The 20,979-nt window shown below is 34.7% G+C and overlaps 1 protein-coding gene across 1 annotated transcript in view; it reads left to right on the top strand.

Moving 5' to 3' along the window:
- LOC149551491 (ubiquitin-like-specific protease 1D) overlaps positions 1–20,979 on the top strand; it is a 180,226-nt gene that overhangs the window by 137,242 nt on the left and 22,005 nt on the right. Inside the window, exon 11 of the mRNA XM_089786986.1 lies at positions 11,554–11,668. Coding sequence (XP_089643112.1) covers positions 11,554–11,668 — 115 coding nt within the window. The remainder of the gene's footprint in view (positions 1–11,553; positions 11,669–20,979) is intronic.

The following is a 20,979-nucleotide window of genomic DNA, read 5'->3' as shown; positions in this document are numbered from 1 at the left end:
AATTTGAACTAGAGCATCGAATCTGAATATAAGAAATATGCTATGAAAACATGAAACAAGACATAATACTCAATGTAATAATCCGCACTTAAATTTTTTTAGAATTACTGAATATTAGCATTTGGCATTAAGTCAAACAGTTCATGCGCAGCCTGAATATACCCTGATATTACTGGACTATTCTGAGATAAATTTCTCTCTCTTTTACTTTGCAACGGGGGTCTGAATAGTTGAGTTATAATTTTGTCAAACAGATCACAGTCACTGGAAAAAACAAAAAACCACTGTATGTCTAGCTTCCCGATTCAGAATATAATAAGAGATTCCAAACTATTTTGATGTGTTTGCTGCTTAATAGAGCACTATTTTCACATACAATTTAGCAATGCCAGCAAAGCTCACAGTTTATATGAAAGAAGATTGAAAACTGATAACAGTAATCCAACTGAGCATATTTGTTTTAAAACTCGAACTGGGCACCATTAAATATCTTCAAACACAAAACCAAATCCATACAAATGCTGGAAAATTAACAATCATCCACGTGAGTAAATATTAATGCAGTATTGGGTTGAAGAGTCCAACCCTTGTGGTTGCAGGAGTGATACTGAAAGTCCACATTGGCTAGCAAGCTTAGATGACCAAGGAAAAACCCGACTACTATCCACCTGCCATCGTGCTAGGTTTACCATGCCGCCATTGAGTGAAGACAAATCTGGCTCATGCGTGAAACACGTTACCGACTTGGTTCTGCCTGCCTGCTGGTTACACACTCTATTATTCTGGACGTGTTATAGAAGCTATCCTCGGCACCCTTAGGGTCAACCACGCCTATTTCCAAAGCCGACTTTACCACTGAAATGAGTTCCCACCTGTAACTTATATCCCGACTGGTGTGAACACCAGTACGTCTAAACGACCATACAATACCAGTCTGCTAGGAATCAAAACGTGGCAGTTCTAGTACGCCGACCATAGTAGAAAAGATAAAGGGACTCCACCACAAAATTTACTCTTGAGTACTACGCCCAGACTCAGTTATTCAATAACTTACAGTCAACTGGAAGTTCGGATTTGCAAGAGAAACATCTTCAGAATAAGGAATATTCAACTGGTTCAGATTTCCTTACCTCCATAGCCTGTTTCACTGACTTTTCTGCCTTGCCGACCTCTGCCCAAAATAAACAACTGAAAATATTTAAGAAGCTTGGGGTAACGTCCAGCTCCTTTGGAGTTTCCAGATTTGAGGGTTTTTATCCTCAAAATCCAAGACCAGTCACATCAAATGCAACCAGAACTCAAGAGTATTTAGTTCATAAATTCTCGCATGGTGTTAATCCCAATGTAAGCTCTCCTTTATAGCCTCGAAGTGAGGGAAAACACCAGGAGCAAGGAATGTGGGATTAAAACTTAATTTTTGTCCTGTAGTCACTTAAAGTCATTTTATGAAGTAAATAATTTTATAATATAAAAATGACTAAATTCCACTCTCTTTAATAAAGTTCTGAAGTAAATTAAATAAAACTCCTGTTGTGGCTGGTAGGCATCCTGCTAAATAATATTATTAATCTATCCGGATGTGGAGATAGATTAAATTGGCGCCCGACTGTCTAGTGCTGAGAAGGGGACATGACACTCAATAACCCAATGCAGGAGAAAACTGTGGTGAGAATAGCTGCTAGAATTACTGTCCTAATTCAACCTCATGAATCTCCAATCCAATTACAACTTTAAGGGCTTCAATCCTAGGGAGTCATCAAACCCCTGCAAGAGCAATGACTCTTTCAAAATAAGGTACCCACTCAACCAATATTCTGGGCTCCAACCCACTCAATTCTTCAAGTTATTAATGTTTTGTTATAGTGAAATGATTGTCTAATACAACACAAGTTTTTTTCAATATGTATTCATCCTTGGAACTTGCATGTGTAATTTGTAAATTGAAATGACCAATATGTTTCAACCCTTCTGATAATATGAATTAAAATTCGTGATAACTGAGTAACTGGATAACTGTTTCAGACATAGTGAAATATTTTACTTTTTTTCCAGAATACTTCAACTCTGGTATAACAACATTTAACTATAGTTGCAGTATAACATTAATTATAGGATAAGTAAACTAAACCTGCAAATTGAGCATTTGTGATCCAACTATCAACCTCTTTGCTGACCTCAAAGATTGTGAAACATACTCTATAGGCTAAACATTAATTCTTATGAATTCCTCTTATTTGTGCTTTGTAAAAAGTTAAGATCTCTGCATAATAATTAGAATTATTCTTCAATCAAAGTCTCCTTCCAGCACTTGTTTTCACTTCATATGGAATTCAATCTATTCACCATGTTACCAAACCATGCATAGCACCAAATTATATCATCCAGATCTTTCGTAAACTCTTCTATTCATTCATCTGTCTCACACACCACTCAATGTTTGAATGGAGGCATCTAATATAGAATTCGAATTAAGTTGGAGTTGATTCCAACTACTTGTTGTTAGTTGCCTCCTTTATTAGGTACAATCATTTATCACAATATCTTTATTTAGAGAATAGTTGCCAGTTTGTATACGTGACAGATAGAATCCGGTATCACAATTAACAAACTATAATTTCATTACCATTCAAACTCATAAATTGCTGCTTTGAAAATATATTTTCTAAACAATTTTTCACTGTGACAAACTCTGTTGTCTTCTTCATTCGCATGAACCAATTTAAATAAGAGAGATTATCTGCTTGTTCAATACCTATAAAGTTTTAAATTTGAGTCGTTTAGTTTCGGTGGTAATGAGATAATTTTTGACTTTTTCCAAAAATTACCAGGTGGCAGGTAATGGCAAATTATTAGACACATTCAACATCCTATTAATGTCACTCTTTGCGTGGCTGTGTTAGGAGCATAGTAACGAGAATCGCGGTGATTCACACGATTTGATTCAAGCCAAACGTTGTGAATTTGTGAATCGAATCAGCGATAAAGGGTTAATGAAATAAGTTACTAAATTTCAAGGGTTTTTTAAATTTGCCGATTCATGGCCGATTCAATTCAGCCTTGCCAATCCCGATCCGATTCTGATTCTCTTTACTTTGGAACTTAGGAGATGCTGCTGTGGCATTATATCTTGATCTGACCTTATCTAACATATATTCCAGCTGCCATTGATATATAAAAAAACTTCCTTCACCTTCTTTACTTTCATAAAGCTCGATACCTGTATACGTATCAAGCATGATGGTCATATAATATTATTTTTCACTGTTCATGGATATTGTCAATCATATTGGAAAAACCAGTTGGAAGCTCTATATAAATTATATGATCTGGAATGCATATAATCAACCTGTACTAGATGAAACTTGAGTTCTTCAACCTCTTCAATCATGACAAATATTCAGGGAATATGAGACCGGTAATGCACAGCATATTATCAGCTTTTTTAATTTTCATGGTGTCCACCACATTAAGAAAGGTTTATCTATTGTCTTTCTCATGCTCTAATTATGATCTCTGTCAGTTGTAAACTGAAACTATTCCCTTCCTCTTTGACTTGTGTTTAATGAAGACAAATATATCTGGATAATAAAGTACTTCATATGAACATCAAACTGAAGACAACAAGTGCTGAAGACATACAAGTTCATAACATAAATAGAAGAAAGCACATGAAATACTGTTAGTATAGGCTTTATGTTCTCTATCAGTACTTTAAAAAAGTCTTATCTTGATTATATTTTGACATCAATGCCTATTAGCCTAACAACAAACTTGTCCAAAATGAACACCATCTCCCCCTTGTAAGTTTAACCACTCTTCAAATTTCTCAATATATAAACCAAAAACAATTAGGGAACAATGGGCACCCTTGTTTGATCCCTATATCACTTCTAAAACTTTTGGAAATACCATCCGCAGTTCTGATTTTGACTTAACCTCCTCATATACTCTATGAACAACTCCTCTAAGATGAACAGGGACCCCAAGTTTCTCTAACCTGAGCCAAAACCTGTTCCTAGGTACTGTATCAAACATTTTTCTGAAATCAGTAAAACAACAAAATGCTTCCTCCTTTTTCTTCCAAACTTATTCAGTGATGTGCCTTAAAGTTATATTATGTTCAACTGTGGAATGCTTAGGTCTGAAACCTGCTTACCTTATAGCACATTTATTCTTTTTTTCTGCCCACTTGCTAATTTTGTTATCTAGCTCCCAAAAAATTTGCAAACAAAGGGTTTATCATAATGGTTCTATAGTTGGACAGATTATTGATGTCACCACTCTTAAAAAGAGGAATAACAAGACTAGTTATCCAATGTAAAGGGATCCCCTGCTGAATGATGTTATTGTAATGTGAGGAGCAAGAATTTTCATGCTGCACTCTAGATACTCTGCTTGAAGACCAACAAAGTCTTTTTCTTTTCTAACACCTAATTTCTTGATTCTCATCTCTAGCTCTATCTCTTGAACAATGAAAAGTACAGTAGATGTCATGTCCCCTTCTCAGCACTAGATAGATGGGCGCCAATTTAATCTATCTCCACATCCAGATATATTAATAATATTATTTGGCAGGATGTCTACCAGTCACAACAGGAGTTTAATTTAATTTACTTCAGAACTTTATTAAAGTGAGAGAAATTAAGTCATTTTAATGTTACAAGTTATTTACTTTATAAAATGACTTTAAGTGACTACAAGACAAAAATGGAGTTTTAATCCCACATTCCTTACTCCTTGTGATCTCCCTCACTTCGAGGCTATAAAAGAGAGCTTGCATTGGGATTAACGACACATGAGAATATTGATATTTAATGTTCAGATACACTTCTGGTTGCTTGAATGTGACTGCTTTCCTTCTTGAGGACAAGACCCCTTGGGATTGGTGCAGAAGTTGGATGTAGTCTCAGCTTTGCATTGAGAGTGGAATCACCCAGATTTCACCTTTGGTTTTCAAGGCTCGTTTTTGGAGTATTATGTGACAGGCAGTAGTAGCGTATAGTGGATGGTTGACAATAGTAGAAGGTATTTCATACTAGCTAAAGGAATGAACGGCATTTCTATATACTAGTGTGGGCACTGAGGAGTTGTAATGTGATACCGACCATCAAGTAAAGTGATTTCGATAGGAGGTATTCCGATATTCAATAACAGACTGGGACTCGTGGAGGGCAAAGGGGAAGTCGGGAGTTCATTGGAATCACGGAAAACCATGAAAATGCCACAACAGACTGATTGGGATTAGACGCCAATATTTATGGTTACCTGCGACACTACAGACCCCGTGTGCATGAAGCCCACGTTTTTGCAACACGTGAATGCCCAGCGACGACTTAAAGAAATTGCGGATACCAGGTGCAATAATTTATTTCATGTTTCTGTCCTTCGAATAAATTTATAGACAGATATACTGCACTGTGTTGTTTGTAATGACTGGAAACGTTGAATCCAATATTTGCAAGAGTTCCACTAGCGTGTACTGTCTAATGCATTACTGTGTATAGGACCCCAGCAAAACTCTTTCTGCAACAAATTCTTAAGTTTGTATTATTTGCAAGTCTATGATTAGCATAATAGATACAGCTGGGTGAGTTTACTTCATAAGGGAATTATAAATACATGTCTGGGTTCAGTGCTACAATGACATAGAATATATGCAGGTTGCATGGGAACTGTTTGACTAAATTTCCCTCAACAATATAGCCAGTATGTTGGTCTTACAACTTTATTAAAGATCAGTTCAATAGGGTTTGGGCAGTCTGGGTATGACTGGAAACTGTTTGACATAATTTCTATCCACAGTAATCAGCATTTTGAATTAATAACTGAGACAAAGAATATTACAGTAGAAGTGTTGACCACAAGAGGATTTTCAACCTTGGAGTCCTACTCACACAGCTTCTTAGCATAATCAAACCACTAAGAAGCTGTAATATTATTCTCCATTTTCTTTTTCTTTGGTTGCAGCTCTTTCCAAAATTCTTTTGGGTTGTTTTTCCCAAGAAAGATATGCTCTCCCCGCCTTGTAATCATGGAATCAACTTCTTCCTTTCTTAAAATCTGTTTGTAAGCTTTGAAGGAATAAGGAAACCATGCAAGCTCCAGAATACGTTATCATCAAGCTTCAATACAAACTTTATATCTTGGTAGCTCTTAGCAAAGACCCTAACATTTTATCCTTTACAAATGAGAAGTGAGTCCTTTACCTAGGCCTCAAATCACAAAGAGTGGACATGATTGAAACAAAATCAATGGCCCAAATCTTGCCACCGTAGACCTAATTAGGGTCAGTTCAAGAGAAGGAAATCTATCATTAATGAGCGGGTCCACAAGGACCAATAAGAAGAAAGCCACTCGCTTCGTGGGAAAGTAGTCAATGTTGACCTATAAATGGAACAAGATTCCCACTAAGTAATATACACTCATTTGACCAGAATAGCCCATGCTTGATTCCTTTCCTCGAATGCAGAAAATCTAGCAAGCACCATCTCCAACTCATCTATATTGACACTCGTCGTTGATTCTTGTTTGAATTCCATAATTATTATGTCCCTGTCCATCTGATGAAGTTGTTCTCCCAATCTAGTATTGACTTCTAATTGGTGGGACAATATTTGAAACTATGGAAATATTCGCCAAGTCTTCTCTTGAGAAGGAATTTGTTTTTTATAGAACTCTTCCAGTTTGTCCCTCAAGCCATCCTCAATTTTTTTATTGCTCAATTAATCTTTGTGCCAATGATGGTACAATTGTATTGAAGATTCCCTTTTGAACATTTCTGATCACCTTCCTTAATTGAGCAAGCTCCTCATTTGATTTTAAAACATTTATTTTCCTGTGATCAGTGCATTGTACCAATGGGGAAAATCATATGCCTCATCTTTATTTACTACTCCACCATTGAGCAGTGTCTACTAACGAATCTTCGTCAAAGCCTGAAAGTGTGGGATCGTCTCATTTTGGTGAAGATGTGTATCATCTCACTATTCACCCAAACGTTATACCCTATGAAGGATAGCTAATGATTTTTTCGTACATTTGTGCCAATCCTCAACAAATTCTTATGCTTCATTTTGAATGTCTTTCATCCATTCTTTTGCACCTTGTGTGATTCTCCTCATTTCAGTAGTAACTTCTATTGATTCCCTTGGAAGATCTATAGGGTGAACAAAAGCTTGTTCTTCTTGCCTAACTAGATTAGATTTGTACTGCAATTATCCACACAAGGCATTGTTCTTGTTTTTCACTCTCTAGTAGTTTTCTTTGATTTTCTTCATTCTTTCTCTTTTCTTGGGTAGAATCATGAACAAATTAGGAAGTTGACCCAAAATGAGCATTAACAAAAGAAAAAAACAAATAAGTACCTAGTTCTGAATTCGAAAATGAACAAATAAGGAATTTGACCCAAAATTCACCAAGTTTGAGAGTATCCTTGAGAATCTTCCAAAAGAGAAAGGGCATGAAAAATGTTGAAATTTGACCTAAGTATGGGGAAAATCTTTGATCCCGTCCCAATAAACACCAAAAGCGAATTCCATGACCCCTATGTGCATAAGTTGGAGAAAGAAAAGAACGATCAAAATGGTGAAGTCTTGATCAAAGGAATATGGAGGAATGCAAAAATGACCAAATATATGAAATTTCCTTCACCAACCTCTAAGAATGGCCAAGAGCACTAATCCTACGAGGTCAAGAACTTCCTCAAAGTGAAAAAAATCTGCCACCAAGTCCAAAGAGTGCTCTGGAGCTAATTCTCTATACCCAAGGATTTTCCCTGAAATAAAATTCCTCAACTATGTCCAATTGGCACCCAAGGGCGTGGGTCCCGAAGAGCAAGGAATTTCCTCAACATTCAAAGATCCACCTCCCATTCTCCATAGCGACCCATGAGTAGTTTTTCACCTAGGCCATAAAGTTTTCTTTAAGGTGAAAAAAAATCCCCCACCTTGTCTAATATGCACCCAAGGGCGCTAATCCTACATGGGCAAGGAATTTGTTTCAATAAATAAATAAATAAATATATTAAACAATGGCAAAGATTGGTACATTGAGTAGCTCGCACAAGTAGGTGACTACGACTTCGTACCTCAACCATGTCAAGCACATCAAAAAGAAATGTAAAATAAACACGTTATCCATACAAATGCAAGTATGCGATTAGTAACTATTAAATTCATTTAATAATAATAAATATACATAACATCATAATATAGATCATCATCATGAAAATAACCATAATCATCAAGTGAAAGCACATAGTTTTTTAAAACTAACCAATGGGTAATGATATATAAATCAAATCATAATGTGGTTCCATACATCTATATCCTTAAGTATTACAGAAATAAGTTATAACTAATGCATACATGGAAATGGCCTAAAAGAGTTTGGCAATATGAATTGAAAAGGCAAATTATAGGTAGGCACCACATCCAACCCCCTGTAGAATTAGGCTTACTCTTGGAAGCCTACAAACAAATAAAGATATAAATCCCATAACCTTGCCATGTCCAACTAAGTTAGAACAGACTCAATGTGCGGGTCCCATTGGGTTTTGCCCTGCTCTATGGCTCAAACTCTGAGGATCATTCCCTATTGCAGGAGCACAAAATCTAGCTGCAAGACCTCTACTAGCAGACCCAAGGTGGTGGATTGAACATTAGGTCAAAAAATTGAAGACAAAGAATGTTCCCTTAACTTTTCAACTTGATTGGAGATCCAAAGGTTCTAGATAATGAATTTGGGCAATCATTAGAAGTTGGAGTAGTAGAAGATCCATCATAAAAGGAAGAACATGGAAAAGCATCGTCTAGGATAATCAACCAAAGAAAAGGCTTGATCAACCAACTAAAAGGCCTGAACACATAAGACAAACATCAAAGATAACACAATCATCATCCACTAGTTCCTCAAATGTACAAGAATCTGATGTTTTTATAGGAGAAAGGATTGGAACTAGCAAAGGAAGATAATGGCAAGACCAAATAATTGTAACAATGCATGATAGAAAAATTATCATTGCTTTCTAGGAAGTTATTTAGCTGAGGAATGAAGAGAAAGGACCTTGTAGAAATAAATGTCTAGTTTCAAGAATCCCTTGAGACAATGTTACTTGAAGACTTAGTAGAGCCAAAGATTCCCATCCAAAGGGAGGAATGCTACAAAGAGACAATGCTAGAGTGTGAGTAGATTACAAGCATATAATCAACCTTTAGTCGCTCGAGATTGGTTGAAGGAAATTATGCAAAAGGATCTTCAGGAAGAGATTGATCCTGCGCTTGAATTGTGAGAATTTTTGAGCCAAATCATAAACCAGAGAAGAAAGGCAAGGCAAAGAAATTCTCTAAGGTCACCAGGGACTTTACATGTAGCAATGCCAAGGGTTGACAAGGCCAAGGATAAGATTACTTGAGAAGAATGTGTGTGACAACAATTGACTTAGGGTGTGCAATCGAGGCACAGGTAATGGAGGAATTTGATGATTCCATTGAGGCAACGAAAGAACATATAAAGAAGATGGAGGAGAAATACAAAAGATTGAAAAGTGAGAACAAAGATTTGTATGGGTATTTGCAATATTTGACGGATCATGTTAGACAAGAAGATCAAGCATTTGTTCCCCCTACAACTCTTCAAAAAGAATCAGTAAATAACATTGAAAGAATGAGGAAAGTTGTCCAAGACATTGAAATGTCGGTGAAGAATGTTCATGGTTTTGCATATGGGTTTGTTGAAGATTTGATTTGGATGTATAGAATAACTTTAATATTCCTTTGCAGGATATAGTGTGCAGATCAAGCATGAGAAGATATGGATATTTGCTAGAATGAGACCTTCCCACACTCAGGCTTTGATGGAGATTCCTAGGCGGGCACTAATGGATGGTGGAGTACTAAGAGATAATTAGGCATATGATTTATCACGGTGGTATAATAGAGGGATCACTAGGAACAGTTTGAGAAATCAAATGAGGAATTAACTCAATTGAGAAAGATGATTGACAAACATTCAAGGAGTCCTTAACATAATTGAAGCATGGTTCGCAAAAGGTTGACTGATGAATAAATGACACCGGATGGCTTGAAGAATAGAATGGAATTTTTTTCGACATGATTTTGTTCTTTGCAAGGATGTAATGACCCCTAATAGGCTCTTAATTTTTTCTAAAATTCTTAATTAAGGTTTAGACTACATTTATTTCATACTATGAGAATCGTAAAGCTCTATCATTTCCATAATCATAAACACCAATTGACTTATAATACATACTTAAGTCATAATTATTTATTCCTCTCCTAACCAACAACTCCTAGTCAGATGGTAGAATTATTGTCATTGGAGTACAGAAACAGTCTACTTGAGGCTTCATCATGATCAAAGCTCGTTATCTTTTCCTCAATGTGATCAAATTTTTCCTTCCCCTGAGAAAGCTCCCTATCTGCTTGGTTGTGTTAACGAGTGATTAAAGAATTGACTTAATAAATATTATTATCTTTATATCACAAATATATATTAGATGTAAGGGTCCCAAATAAACATCCAAGTTCATAATACATTTAGCTATGAACATGTTTAAGTATATTCCTTACTTCTCTCCTAAACTCAACCCTAAGGAGAGTGTGGATTTAATTTTTGTGGGATGCTTGACACAAATACATTTTCTAGATTTAGTCCACCTTTCCCTACACAACTCCATCTATCAACTCCAAGGACTATTAATGAGACTATAAGAGAATAGATATAAACACTCTAATTCCTTTACATTTCCAAATATATATATATTCACATAAGTTTTATACAAATCTTATTGTTATAACTATTTCTTATATGTTATAGGTTGTATTCTATATGCACATATGTTTATGTAATATATATCACATCAATACTATGTATATATTCTTGACATATGACCATGCATTATCAATCAATTACATTTAAATATCTCATTGAATTAAATAAATCAACTCATATTTCAGAAAACATTAGTTAATGCATCTTATTAATCAATTAATTGATCTTATAACTAATCTTTTAATCAATATTAATAAAATTAATTAATACATCTTATTAATATACATTTATATTAATTAATCTTAATCCATACAAGTTTTAATATTTAAGAGATTAAACTTGAAGAGAATGGCTTTATGTACCTTCTAAGATAAAGTTTGTAAGATTCTTGTTATTAGCTTTTTTTTTAACTTCCACTATCCACATGGACTTCCTTATTTTTATTTCATAGATTTTTGCTGCTCATGTCCTTTTTTAAAGATGTGATGTGCTGATGACAAATTAAAAACCTTTAAATCTGCATGTTTGGTGATTCCATGTCATATTTTCAAACTGTATTATTATTATGTTAACCTGACGTGACAATATATCTTAAGAGCATTTTCAAAATGATGTTGTGTGTGCCAAATTATTAAAGATATTATGCGCCCTACAAGAATAAACATTAATATATTTGTAGAAGATTCACTCATAATGTTAGGAAATTTCGAAAAGAAATGTTTTGTATATATCATTCAACTTTATTCTATTACATGTTTACAGTTTCTTGAAAATTGAATGGGAGTACTTGAATCAGACTGGATTGCCAAGTCATATTCCTATTGACGATAGCACCTGGATTACATTGATTGAAAAAATAGAGAATAGAAAAGTACAGGTACTGTATATTCTGTACTTATTTCTTTAATTGAGCTTTTTAAATTTTTATTGGCTACGAGACCCGATGCCTCTGGCTTCATTATGAGTGTAATAGTCAAGCTTTTTAACATTTTATGAATTTTAAGTAAATTACGATTCTACAGTATGAAGATATCATACTATTATTAATTGCTTTCATTTAATTTAGACCAGTTTTAAGCAATTATGTTTTAAATTTTTTGATTCTATTGTAGAAAATGCTCTACCTTTCTCTTGCTGTCAGATTTTCTGTGAAAGAAATACATTATAAAGAAAAAAGTGAAAATTGAATCAGAAGGCCAGTTCTTTAATTTTAACTACATATATGACCAAGAGACCATGCCTTGTGACCATAAATGGGTTTTTACAGCATACTCTTTTGCCAACCCTTTGCTCCCCTCATAAAAGAAAAGAGAAAAAAAGAGGTGGTAGCTTGCATAAAATAAAGTTGCTGAATCCAAGTCAAAATTAAGTTTGCCAAGTAACGAGTTTTAAGACTACATTCTGACAAGGATTTTCTTAGGATTTTTCACTCCTTTAATTAGGGTTTCTTCTTTATTATTTTCGACTAGGACATATGCACGGGGCCCACTCTTTTAAACACTGCCTTGATGTAGGATTCTATTGTTTGTTTGTCCATAAAAAATGTCTTTTTTCCTTGAGAATTTTATATCTCCTTAATAGTATAACTTTTTCGTTGTGTAATTCAATGACACGTTTAACTTTTGAAGTCATTTGCAGCTGGGTATCTGTTTGATTTAATCAAGGTGTTGTTAGATCTTGTCCTTGTCGCCTGAAGTTTGATTTGGATAATTTGATCTGGTAATGCATTTTTGCAGTGTTAAATCTCTTGCCTCTCAGTCTGAAAATTCTGCTTTTGGCTATTGGATTAAGAGCTATAATTGTGCTTATATTCCTTTGGGAAGGACATGGATCATAGTCATACTATCTCCGGCTTCCTTTTTTTATATTGTTTCTCTTTTCCTTGCTAGATAGCTATGTAGTGTTAATATCCAGATGCCAGCCTAAGTGGGAAGTTGCTTTAAGTCTGAAACATTCAGCACTTCTCAATGTCATGGTGTGACTACAGGTGGAAGAAACAGCCAGTTGGAAGTGTAAAAATCTGTATGGCAAAAGACTCCCTAACAATTGAAAAACGACATTTGAAATTTTATAATAAAGAGCTAGAAGAATTGCTTCTTTAATTAGGTAAAATTTATCTATATTATATATGAAAACTACAAAGCAATAATGTCATTGCATATTTCAAAATTCGTGACTCCTTAGAGCTACATTATCAATTGTCAAAAGTCTTAGTTTTCCTGAATTTTCTTTTATATAAAAACTTGATAAACAGTAAAAGTAACTGGAAATTAGCTCCCAAATGTTCATTTCTGAGTATTCATTTTCCTCATTAAGATGTAGCTGTTAATAGATACAAAAGATATATTCAGTATCAATATGCTCTGATCTTTAACTTCAAAACATTTCCTACTTTGTTAGTTTACATCACTGTAGCTTCACCCATGTGATGCAAATGGCTTCATACTTCTGCTACATTGCCTTCTTCAAAGCTCCTGTCATCTTTCCCACAGCTTTGATGATGGTTTCATTTATTTCCTTAATTCCTCTATTAATTTCCCTGTTCATGTGCTCTTTGTTACACACTCTATCCTTAAGCTGCTCCCTGTCGGAATATTTTCATGTGTTTCTGACTATCTGTCAATTAATTGAACTAATTCGTGCTTGGATTGAGAAGAGCAACCTGTTTCAGAATTGCTTAAGCAGAACATAAATAGGAGGTCAAATGGTTAGGACGTTCACATTGTAAATCAAAAGGTAAGCAGTGCAGGATTGTGCATAAAATCCTAAACAGGAGAGTATGATGGTATGGGGATAAAAGGTGAACTCTTTTCGTGCTCATTAGATTTCCTGGGTTGGTATAAAAGATAATTCTATTTTTCCATTAGCCACATTGTAAGAACCCTGCTGGTTCTAACTTCTGAAACCCAATTTTAACTTTTTGACATTTTGTCAAAAGGTTAGCATGCAATGTTTGAAACTGCTGTTATGAATCTTCTGATTGTCTTCCTTGAGTTTGTAGGCTGCAAATGTAGTTATTGAATGCTTCTAACAATCCAAGGTTGTTACAGGAATGATATACTAGTTGTTTCAGACCTTTGACAAACATGTAAATGACTGAAATTGATCATTCACTCTGTTTTTGTATTATGACAAACACTTGGCATGAATTAAACATTCAGCTGCTGTCGTTACAATGTCAAAACATTTTGAAAAGACACTCATACAGGAATGTCATTTTGTCAAACATGTTGCATAGAACACAATAAATAGAAATAGCAATTAAACCTTCATAGTTATTTCATCAAACATTTGTCCAACAATTATTTAATTCAAAACAAAGGAACCTAGATGCTGATCTCTGATCACATTCAACACCATCAAATTGGGCATGCCTGCTACAAGGTGTAATACCAAGGCTGGGAAGTGGATGGAAAACACCCAGCAAGTGAAGACAAGCCACCAAAAACCCCAAATGCCTCCCTTCTTTCAGCTTTCATTGCCTCTACCGACGTACAGCCTCTTATTTATTTCAAACTCAGGCTTATGTAAGTTCTGTGATCTGCATTCAACAAAGTCTTTAGCCCTTCTAAACAATTCTGAAAATAAAATAGAGCAATCTTGAGCATCCTTGACCTCTGGAGTGGGATTTAGCCTCCGACTGTGTCAGTTGGACCCTCTAAAGAACTCCATTAGCCTATGAGGGTTAGGAAATAGGCTAATCCTCTAAAAGATGACACTCGCAAAAAAGGGACATTACACACACATAATCTACATGTTTAAGAACTTTAATCTTGAAGTGAGTAAAATTTGACCTTAAACTTCCACCTCTACCTCCTTTTATATGGCTTTTTGTGGCTTTCATAGTCATTAAAATTGGAGAAATGCTTATATGGTTGCTGGTCTTTCAAAGTAACAATAGAAGTGCCACTCCCACTAATTTGCATATGAGCTACGTTCACCAACTGGTAATATTAGACGTCAAATTTAAGGATAATGTTAATGGCTAATTTGAGACATCCCCTTTTTTTGGAAACAAATGATGATTTTTCCATTTCTTGCTACTATAGGTGCTAGTTGGTCTTGTTGATGTGAGTTTTGTTCCACTACAACATACAAAGTCGAAGATTTGTTATTCCAAGATACAAATTTCAGATTCTATCTTGAATAAAGATGTTCATATGCTAAACAATGTAGATGACTTGTATGATCAAATGAGACAACCTCAAATTTCCTTCTTAATTGTGGACTTTCTCTCAGTTTTATTATGTGATATGTTGGTTTTTACAACGGGATCTCCAATTTGAATGACTATGAAAGCCACAAAAAAACTATATAAAAGGAGGTAGAGGTGGAAGTTTAAGGTCAAATTTTACTCACTTCGAGATTAAAGTTCTTACACATGTAGATTATATGTGTGTAATGTCCCCTTTTTGCGAGTGTCATCTTTTAGAGGATTAGCCTATTTCCTAACCCTCATAGGTTAATAGAGTTCTTTAAAGGGTACAACTGACCGAGTTGGAGGCCGAATCCCACTCCAAAGGTCAAGATTGCTCTATTTTATTTTCAGAATTGTTTAGAAGGGCTAAAGACTTTGTTAAATGCAGATCGCAGCACTTACATAAGCCTGCATTTGAAATAAATAAGAGGTTGTAGGTCAGTAGAGGCGATGAAATGCTATCCATTCATTGGATACCAATTTGATTTTAACTTCTTCCAATCAAATAAACTGTAATAGAGAAAGGGTTTAGGAATTTTATTTAAGAATGTAAGATAGTGTTGATGAAGGGGTAAACCTTTAACCAATCCTTGCTTTGCTAAATCAACTAGGCATGGGAGAGTGCTATCTTCTCTGGATGCAAGAATGATTTTCACATTGTCAATGTTCATCCAAATATGCTTTGAAGGCGCAATCTAAATGAGCATCTCCAATAGAAATTACACTTGCAATTTAGGCCGAGATGTAACTTTGCATTATTATTTAAAATCAGCAAGTAACAAAAGGTATGGACAGTAGCACTACCATCAATCACCATTCAACAATATCTTTCATTCGTTTGCTTCCACTTCTATATTACATGAAATGAAATAATCTAAGGAAGGAATTGAATAAACCATGCAATACCTCAAATCAACATTAAGTAATCCACCGGGAAGACCAACAATATATTTGTTACCAATTTAACATACCTCTTAAATTGCTATGTTATGCTTGCCTTTATACTAAAATAAGTGTTTTCTGTTGCTGAGCATACATATTACAGAATGAAATGGATATAGAAAGTAAAGTACAGAAATCAATAAACAAGAAAATTGATCACTTTTATTCAAAATACAAGTACCAAAACAGTACATTTTTATTGAAGTATTCAAAACTGTTTTGATAAGGTACAAAGTGTTCAATTTTTTATAAACAGTACTTAATACAATGCATGCAGATATCACACAAGCATTCTCAGCTCCTAACATAATATTTGAATAAACACACTATATAAACCAAAAAGTACTGACAAGATAAAGGGAAAGGCCTCCACTGCCTGAATAGAAGATTTGTTGTTCTGGATGTTGAAGGATTGAGCCCGCATCTCCGTTTGAGAATAGCCCTGCAAAAAAAAAGAAAAATGAAAGAAGAGGAGGGTCAGTTCATATGCATTGAGCAATGGAAATCGTTCCAGTTATCTCTACACTGTTGTTCCTACAACATGGTTCTCCAGATAACTAAATTAAAAGACAGGAAGGCAAGAGAGAAATCTGAAAGTAAAACATGTTTATGCTAATGAGTTTGTTTCATGTGCAAATACAAGTATGAAGTTTGAGGTTGTTGAAGGATCTTGCATAAATTACACGCATGAAGCCTTTTGATTGAATCATGTAGAGGCCAAGATTGAAGGACTGAGGAGGCTATTGAAGAGACATGCATAAATTACAAGCGTGAAACCTTTTGGTGAAATCATGTAGAGGCAAAGACTAAAGACATGGGGAGATTGATGAGGGGGCATATGTAAATTACAAGTATGGGACTTTCTAGTTGAACCATAGCAGAGGGTTGAAGACACGAAGAGATTGTTAAAGGGACGTACATGTGTTATAGGTATGAAACCTTTCTGTCAAATCATGGAGGGCATATGGAATTCTTAGTCTACGAGCTGAAGGAATTAAATCTTTACAAGTATGCAGTCAGGGATAAGTGTAATGTAAGCTATAACACAAATAGAAAATTGTTTGTTGTCATTAAAAAGTCAGATATACAGAGCATAAGCATGCATATGAATAAAGCAAAATTCAGAGAAATAAGTTGCAGATTTCATAGGAGCAACAAGACTATTTTCAACATAATATTCAGAAGTAAAACAGTCAAAGCACAACCAAAACTCATGATTTCAACAGCAAATACTTACAACAGCAGCAATCTGAAAATAAAATTATCTTATTAGACCTTGGTAACATGGTTTGTGCTCATAACATCAAATGGACACTATTAGCCAAAAAGATGTTTCTTGCATGTTGTATGGCGATTGCCTAAGACACTCTAGTTTTCCTAATGCAAGGTCTGTATGGATGAGATTTCCAACACATTTGGTGAAGAAGGCAATTCTTGTATGTTCTGAGTTATTGGAATACTATTGCCTTGGGCCAAGAGCGGGAATTGAAAGGCAAGGGTTACAATATAATAGAGAGGATATTCAAATGGCATCCATGAATTTTCTAGAAAACATTTCATCAAATAATTTGCCATACCATAGTGGATTGTGCAAAATGGGAAACTTGCAGAATTATTTGAATGATATAGCTACTGATTTGGATTGTTCATCGTCAAATACCTTCAACCCACATTTTACAGCAGATTTCGGAATAGAAAATGGTGGTGATATTTGGGATAGTTTCAGCATTGATGAAAATCTTCCAACCAACATAAAAACAATTTGTGGTTGGATGACACTCCTGTGGAATGGACGATAGGCCGAAACTATAAAAAAACAGATTAGCAGCAAAACTGTAGAGGGAAATTTCAGTTCAGCTGATATAGACAAATGTAAAGGCTTGTAGAGAATGACCTTTCAAGATTTTGAAGAACAATCAATAGATTCTAAACAAAAATCATGTAGCTTACAAATAAAATCTTCATTTACATGTGCTAATGAACAAGAGATCATCTAACCCATAGTAACTCACAATCATATAAATGGAGTTCATCATCTAGAACTAGAAGAAGCTCATAGCCTAATGAAATCCGCAGCTGAAGAAAGAGGTATCCATGGCTTACATCCATAAGTAGCAACCCGTGAGCTTATGCCAAAAAAATCAAACACGCTAGCATGGAATGGCCCATGATTAAACAGATGGAAGCAGTCCACACCAAAGCATGGCGTCCAACATCCACGCCCAGAAAGAAATCCGTAGGTGAAACTCACACAAAGTTCAAATATGGCATCTGAACTAGAACTGAAAACCATAATGGCATCTCACAACATATAGTTCATAGCGAAAGAAATAACGTCCAAAGATTCACAACAAAGCAAGAAATCACAAGAGAAAATATCCATGGCGGCTAGGGTTTTAAAAAACCCCATTCTTCTGCTTCCTATGCGTGAAACATCAAATGAACTAAACAAAGCAATTTCACCTTTCTTTTTGCCTTTGGTTATAATGGCCCTTTGCTATATTTAATAAGATTTCGGGTCCATAACATAAAAAGCCTTGATTATTCTTTTTGAAACTCTTAAAAAGATATTTTATTTAAGTCTTATATATATTAAATGAATTATGATTATTAATCATTTAATACATACAAAACTTATAAAATATATTTTATATATTCCCTTTCTTATATTTATTAATACTAATGTGTTTAAAATTAACAAATATAATGTTAAACACATTAATATTAATAAATATAAGAAAAAGAAGTTTATGATTGTAAAATTAATATATCAAATGGCTATAATTATAAAGCCTTTTATTTTATTAATTAAATAAAGGCAATTAAGAGGAGTTAATGATTTTAAATGCTAAATGCAAGGAGAGTTTTCAATGGCTATTTTTGAACTCCAAAGTGACATTCAGTTAACTCCTTCATGCAAAGATGAACTATTTGAGTTAACTGAACATTATATGCAGCAATAGAGTTAAGTATGGAGCTATTTTTGGAGGCTAAGGACAGTTCGAGTTTCTCATGCGGTGATTGAGCACTTCAGTGCTATTTTTGGTGATTTATGGAGCAGTAAAGGCCAGTTTTGCATGTAGTTCATGATGAGAGTATGTTTTATGCATACTTTGCATAATTATGAGGAGTTTTACATGCTCTATTTTTGGGTTACTTGAGACATCCGAGTTAAGGTTTTTATGCATAATTTTGAGGAGCTAGAGACAGTTTTCTAGTTATCTATCAGTTGGGTAGGTGGTTGACGATAGTTTTCAAAGACTTCTTCATAGTTTCTATCATTTTTGATTTAATTTTTCTAGGCATGATCTTGGGATCCGAATTAGGGTTATGAGCTCTATATATTGTACATTCACCTCATTAGGAGGGATCTTTTGTATTCAGATTTTTGCGCATTGCAGATTTTGAGTTGATTGTAAGAGCATATTTGTAGCAGAGGTTTCTTCAGCATTAGTTATATAGATTCAGCGGTTCCTTCTCATTGATTCTTGTGCAATATTGTGGATTATTTACTTTCATGTTGTGTTTGCCTTCATTTAAGTTATATTTCTTATTGCAGATTTGAATCTTGATACGTGTGATTACAGGTCTTTGTTTGTATCCATTGTTCTTTTTGCAAAAAATTGTAAAACCTAGGTTTTCCTTTCAAAGCAAAAGATCCTGATCCTTGCATAGAAACACTTTTGTAGTTGCATGTTTGTCTGCGTATTGTGAATCAATTGTGTCTTTCATAATTCGTGTTGATTTAATTAAAGTTACATTCAAAGCCATTGGTGTATCACCTCATTTAGGTTAGTATTCATTATTTGCCATTCACTTCTCATCTTGTATCTCGCGTATAATTTAAATTTAGGTGATCATTATTTAGGAATCGGCCTAGCTTCCGAAGATTCATCTCTCGTTTTAGGACAACCCACCACCCGAGAGAGTTTCCATGTTTCAACAGGATGGCTAGATTCTGCATCTTGCTATAGGCACAATCCTGATTGACAACAATATTATCAATTACTTTGATAGCATTATGGCAACAATTTCATCAACTCTCTTATCCTAGTCTAATCCAATCTTAATCTCCTCTTCAATGAATCTGAATCTAACCCTTTACAAATGAGAGACCTGGGTTTTATAGTTTCTCAATTAGAATGAAGGGCCAAGATTTACCTATTACAAACCCTAATTAGGGTTTTCACCCTATCATCCAATTACAGGAAGGACCACTTCGTGAGACTAAAGTCACTTGTACACACCCACATACATATTATCCAAAAAATGATCACAAAGAAAATGCTTGGCTGATTGGGAGGGTATTACATCCTTTCCCCTTAAGAAAATTACTATACCTTTGAGAGCCCACTATCTCCTCAAGTGCTTCTTCTTCATCAAGGTTGACTGGGATACATGGTCACAACCCACATAATTTCATTATGAATCATCATAATTGTTTTAGCACAATCAAACAAATAGTGGTGATTAGAAAATAATAAATAATTCTTAAAAAGAAAACATACCTTGCGATTTGGAAATGGATGCTTTAATGTCCTTTCCCTTTTCAACTTCTTCTCTTCTTGGGCACTGAGAAAAGCAATCATCTCTCTTTTGTTTCCTCTGTAGTTTTACCACAAATCCTTTTGTCACGCTTTTGTATACCGGCAAGGTGGTACTTCAAATGAGATATGCCTCCACGAATTTGTTTTTCACATTTTATGCATATCACACTATTATACTCTGTTCCTTAAAAGCCATATTTCCATGCAAAGCTCTAGCCCCTTTAAGGGCGCGTGCCTATGAATCCAGATGGACATGCATCTATAGGGCCACTGCCAAATGCTGTAAGTGACCCAATTGTATCGGAATCCATATTTGCCATTTAATATAAAATCAACCCACACATTTAGAAATTTAATAAACATATTTAGGGACAAACTATATTAGATTAAAACTTCAAATAAGTTTAAACACAAGCTGAAACTTCAAAGAATAAAACAAAAATGTATTAGGTTGTGAAATTTTGAGATTTTTCTTTTTTTGGAAAAATTGCAAAAGCATGG

Source organism: Cupressus sempervirens, chromosome 6, assembly GCF_028749045.1.
Source record: "Cupressus sempervirens isolate cs-2001-9-10 chromosome 6, ASM2874904v1, whole genome shotgun sequence".
In the NCBI taxonomy this organism is placed as follows: Eukaryota; Viridiplantae; Streptophyta; class Pinopsida; order Cupressales; family Cupressaceae; genus Cupressus; species Cupressus sempervirens.
The sequence above is the reverse complement of the archived record's forward strand: the minus strand, read 5'-3'. Positions and strand labels throughout refer to the sequence as shown.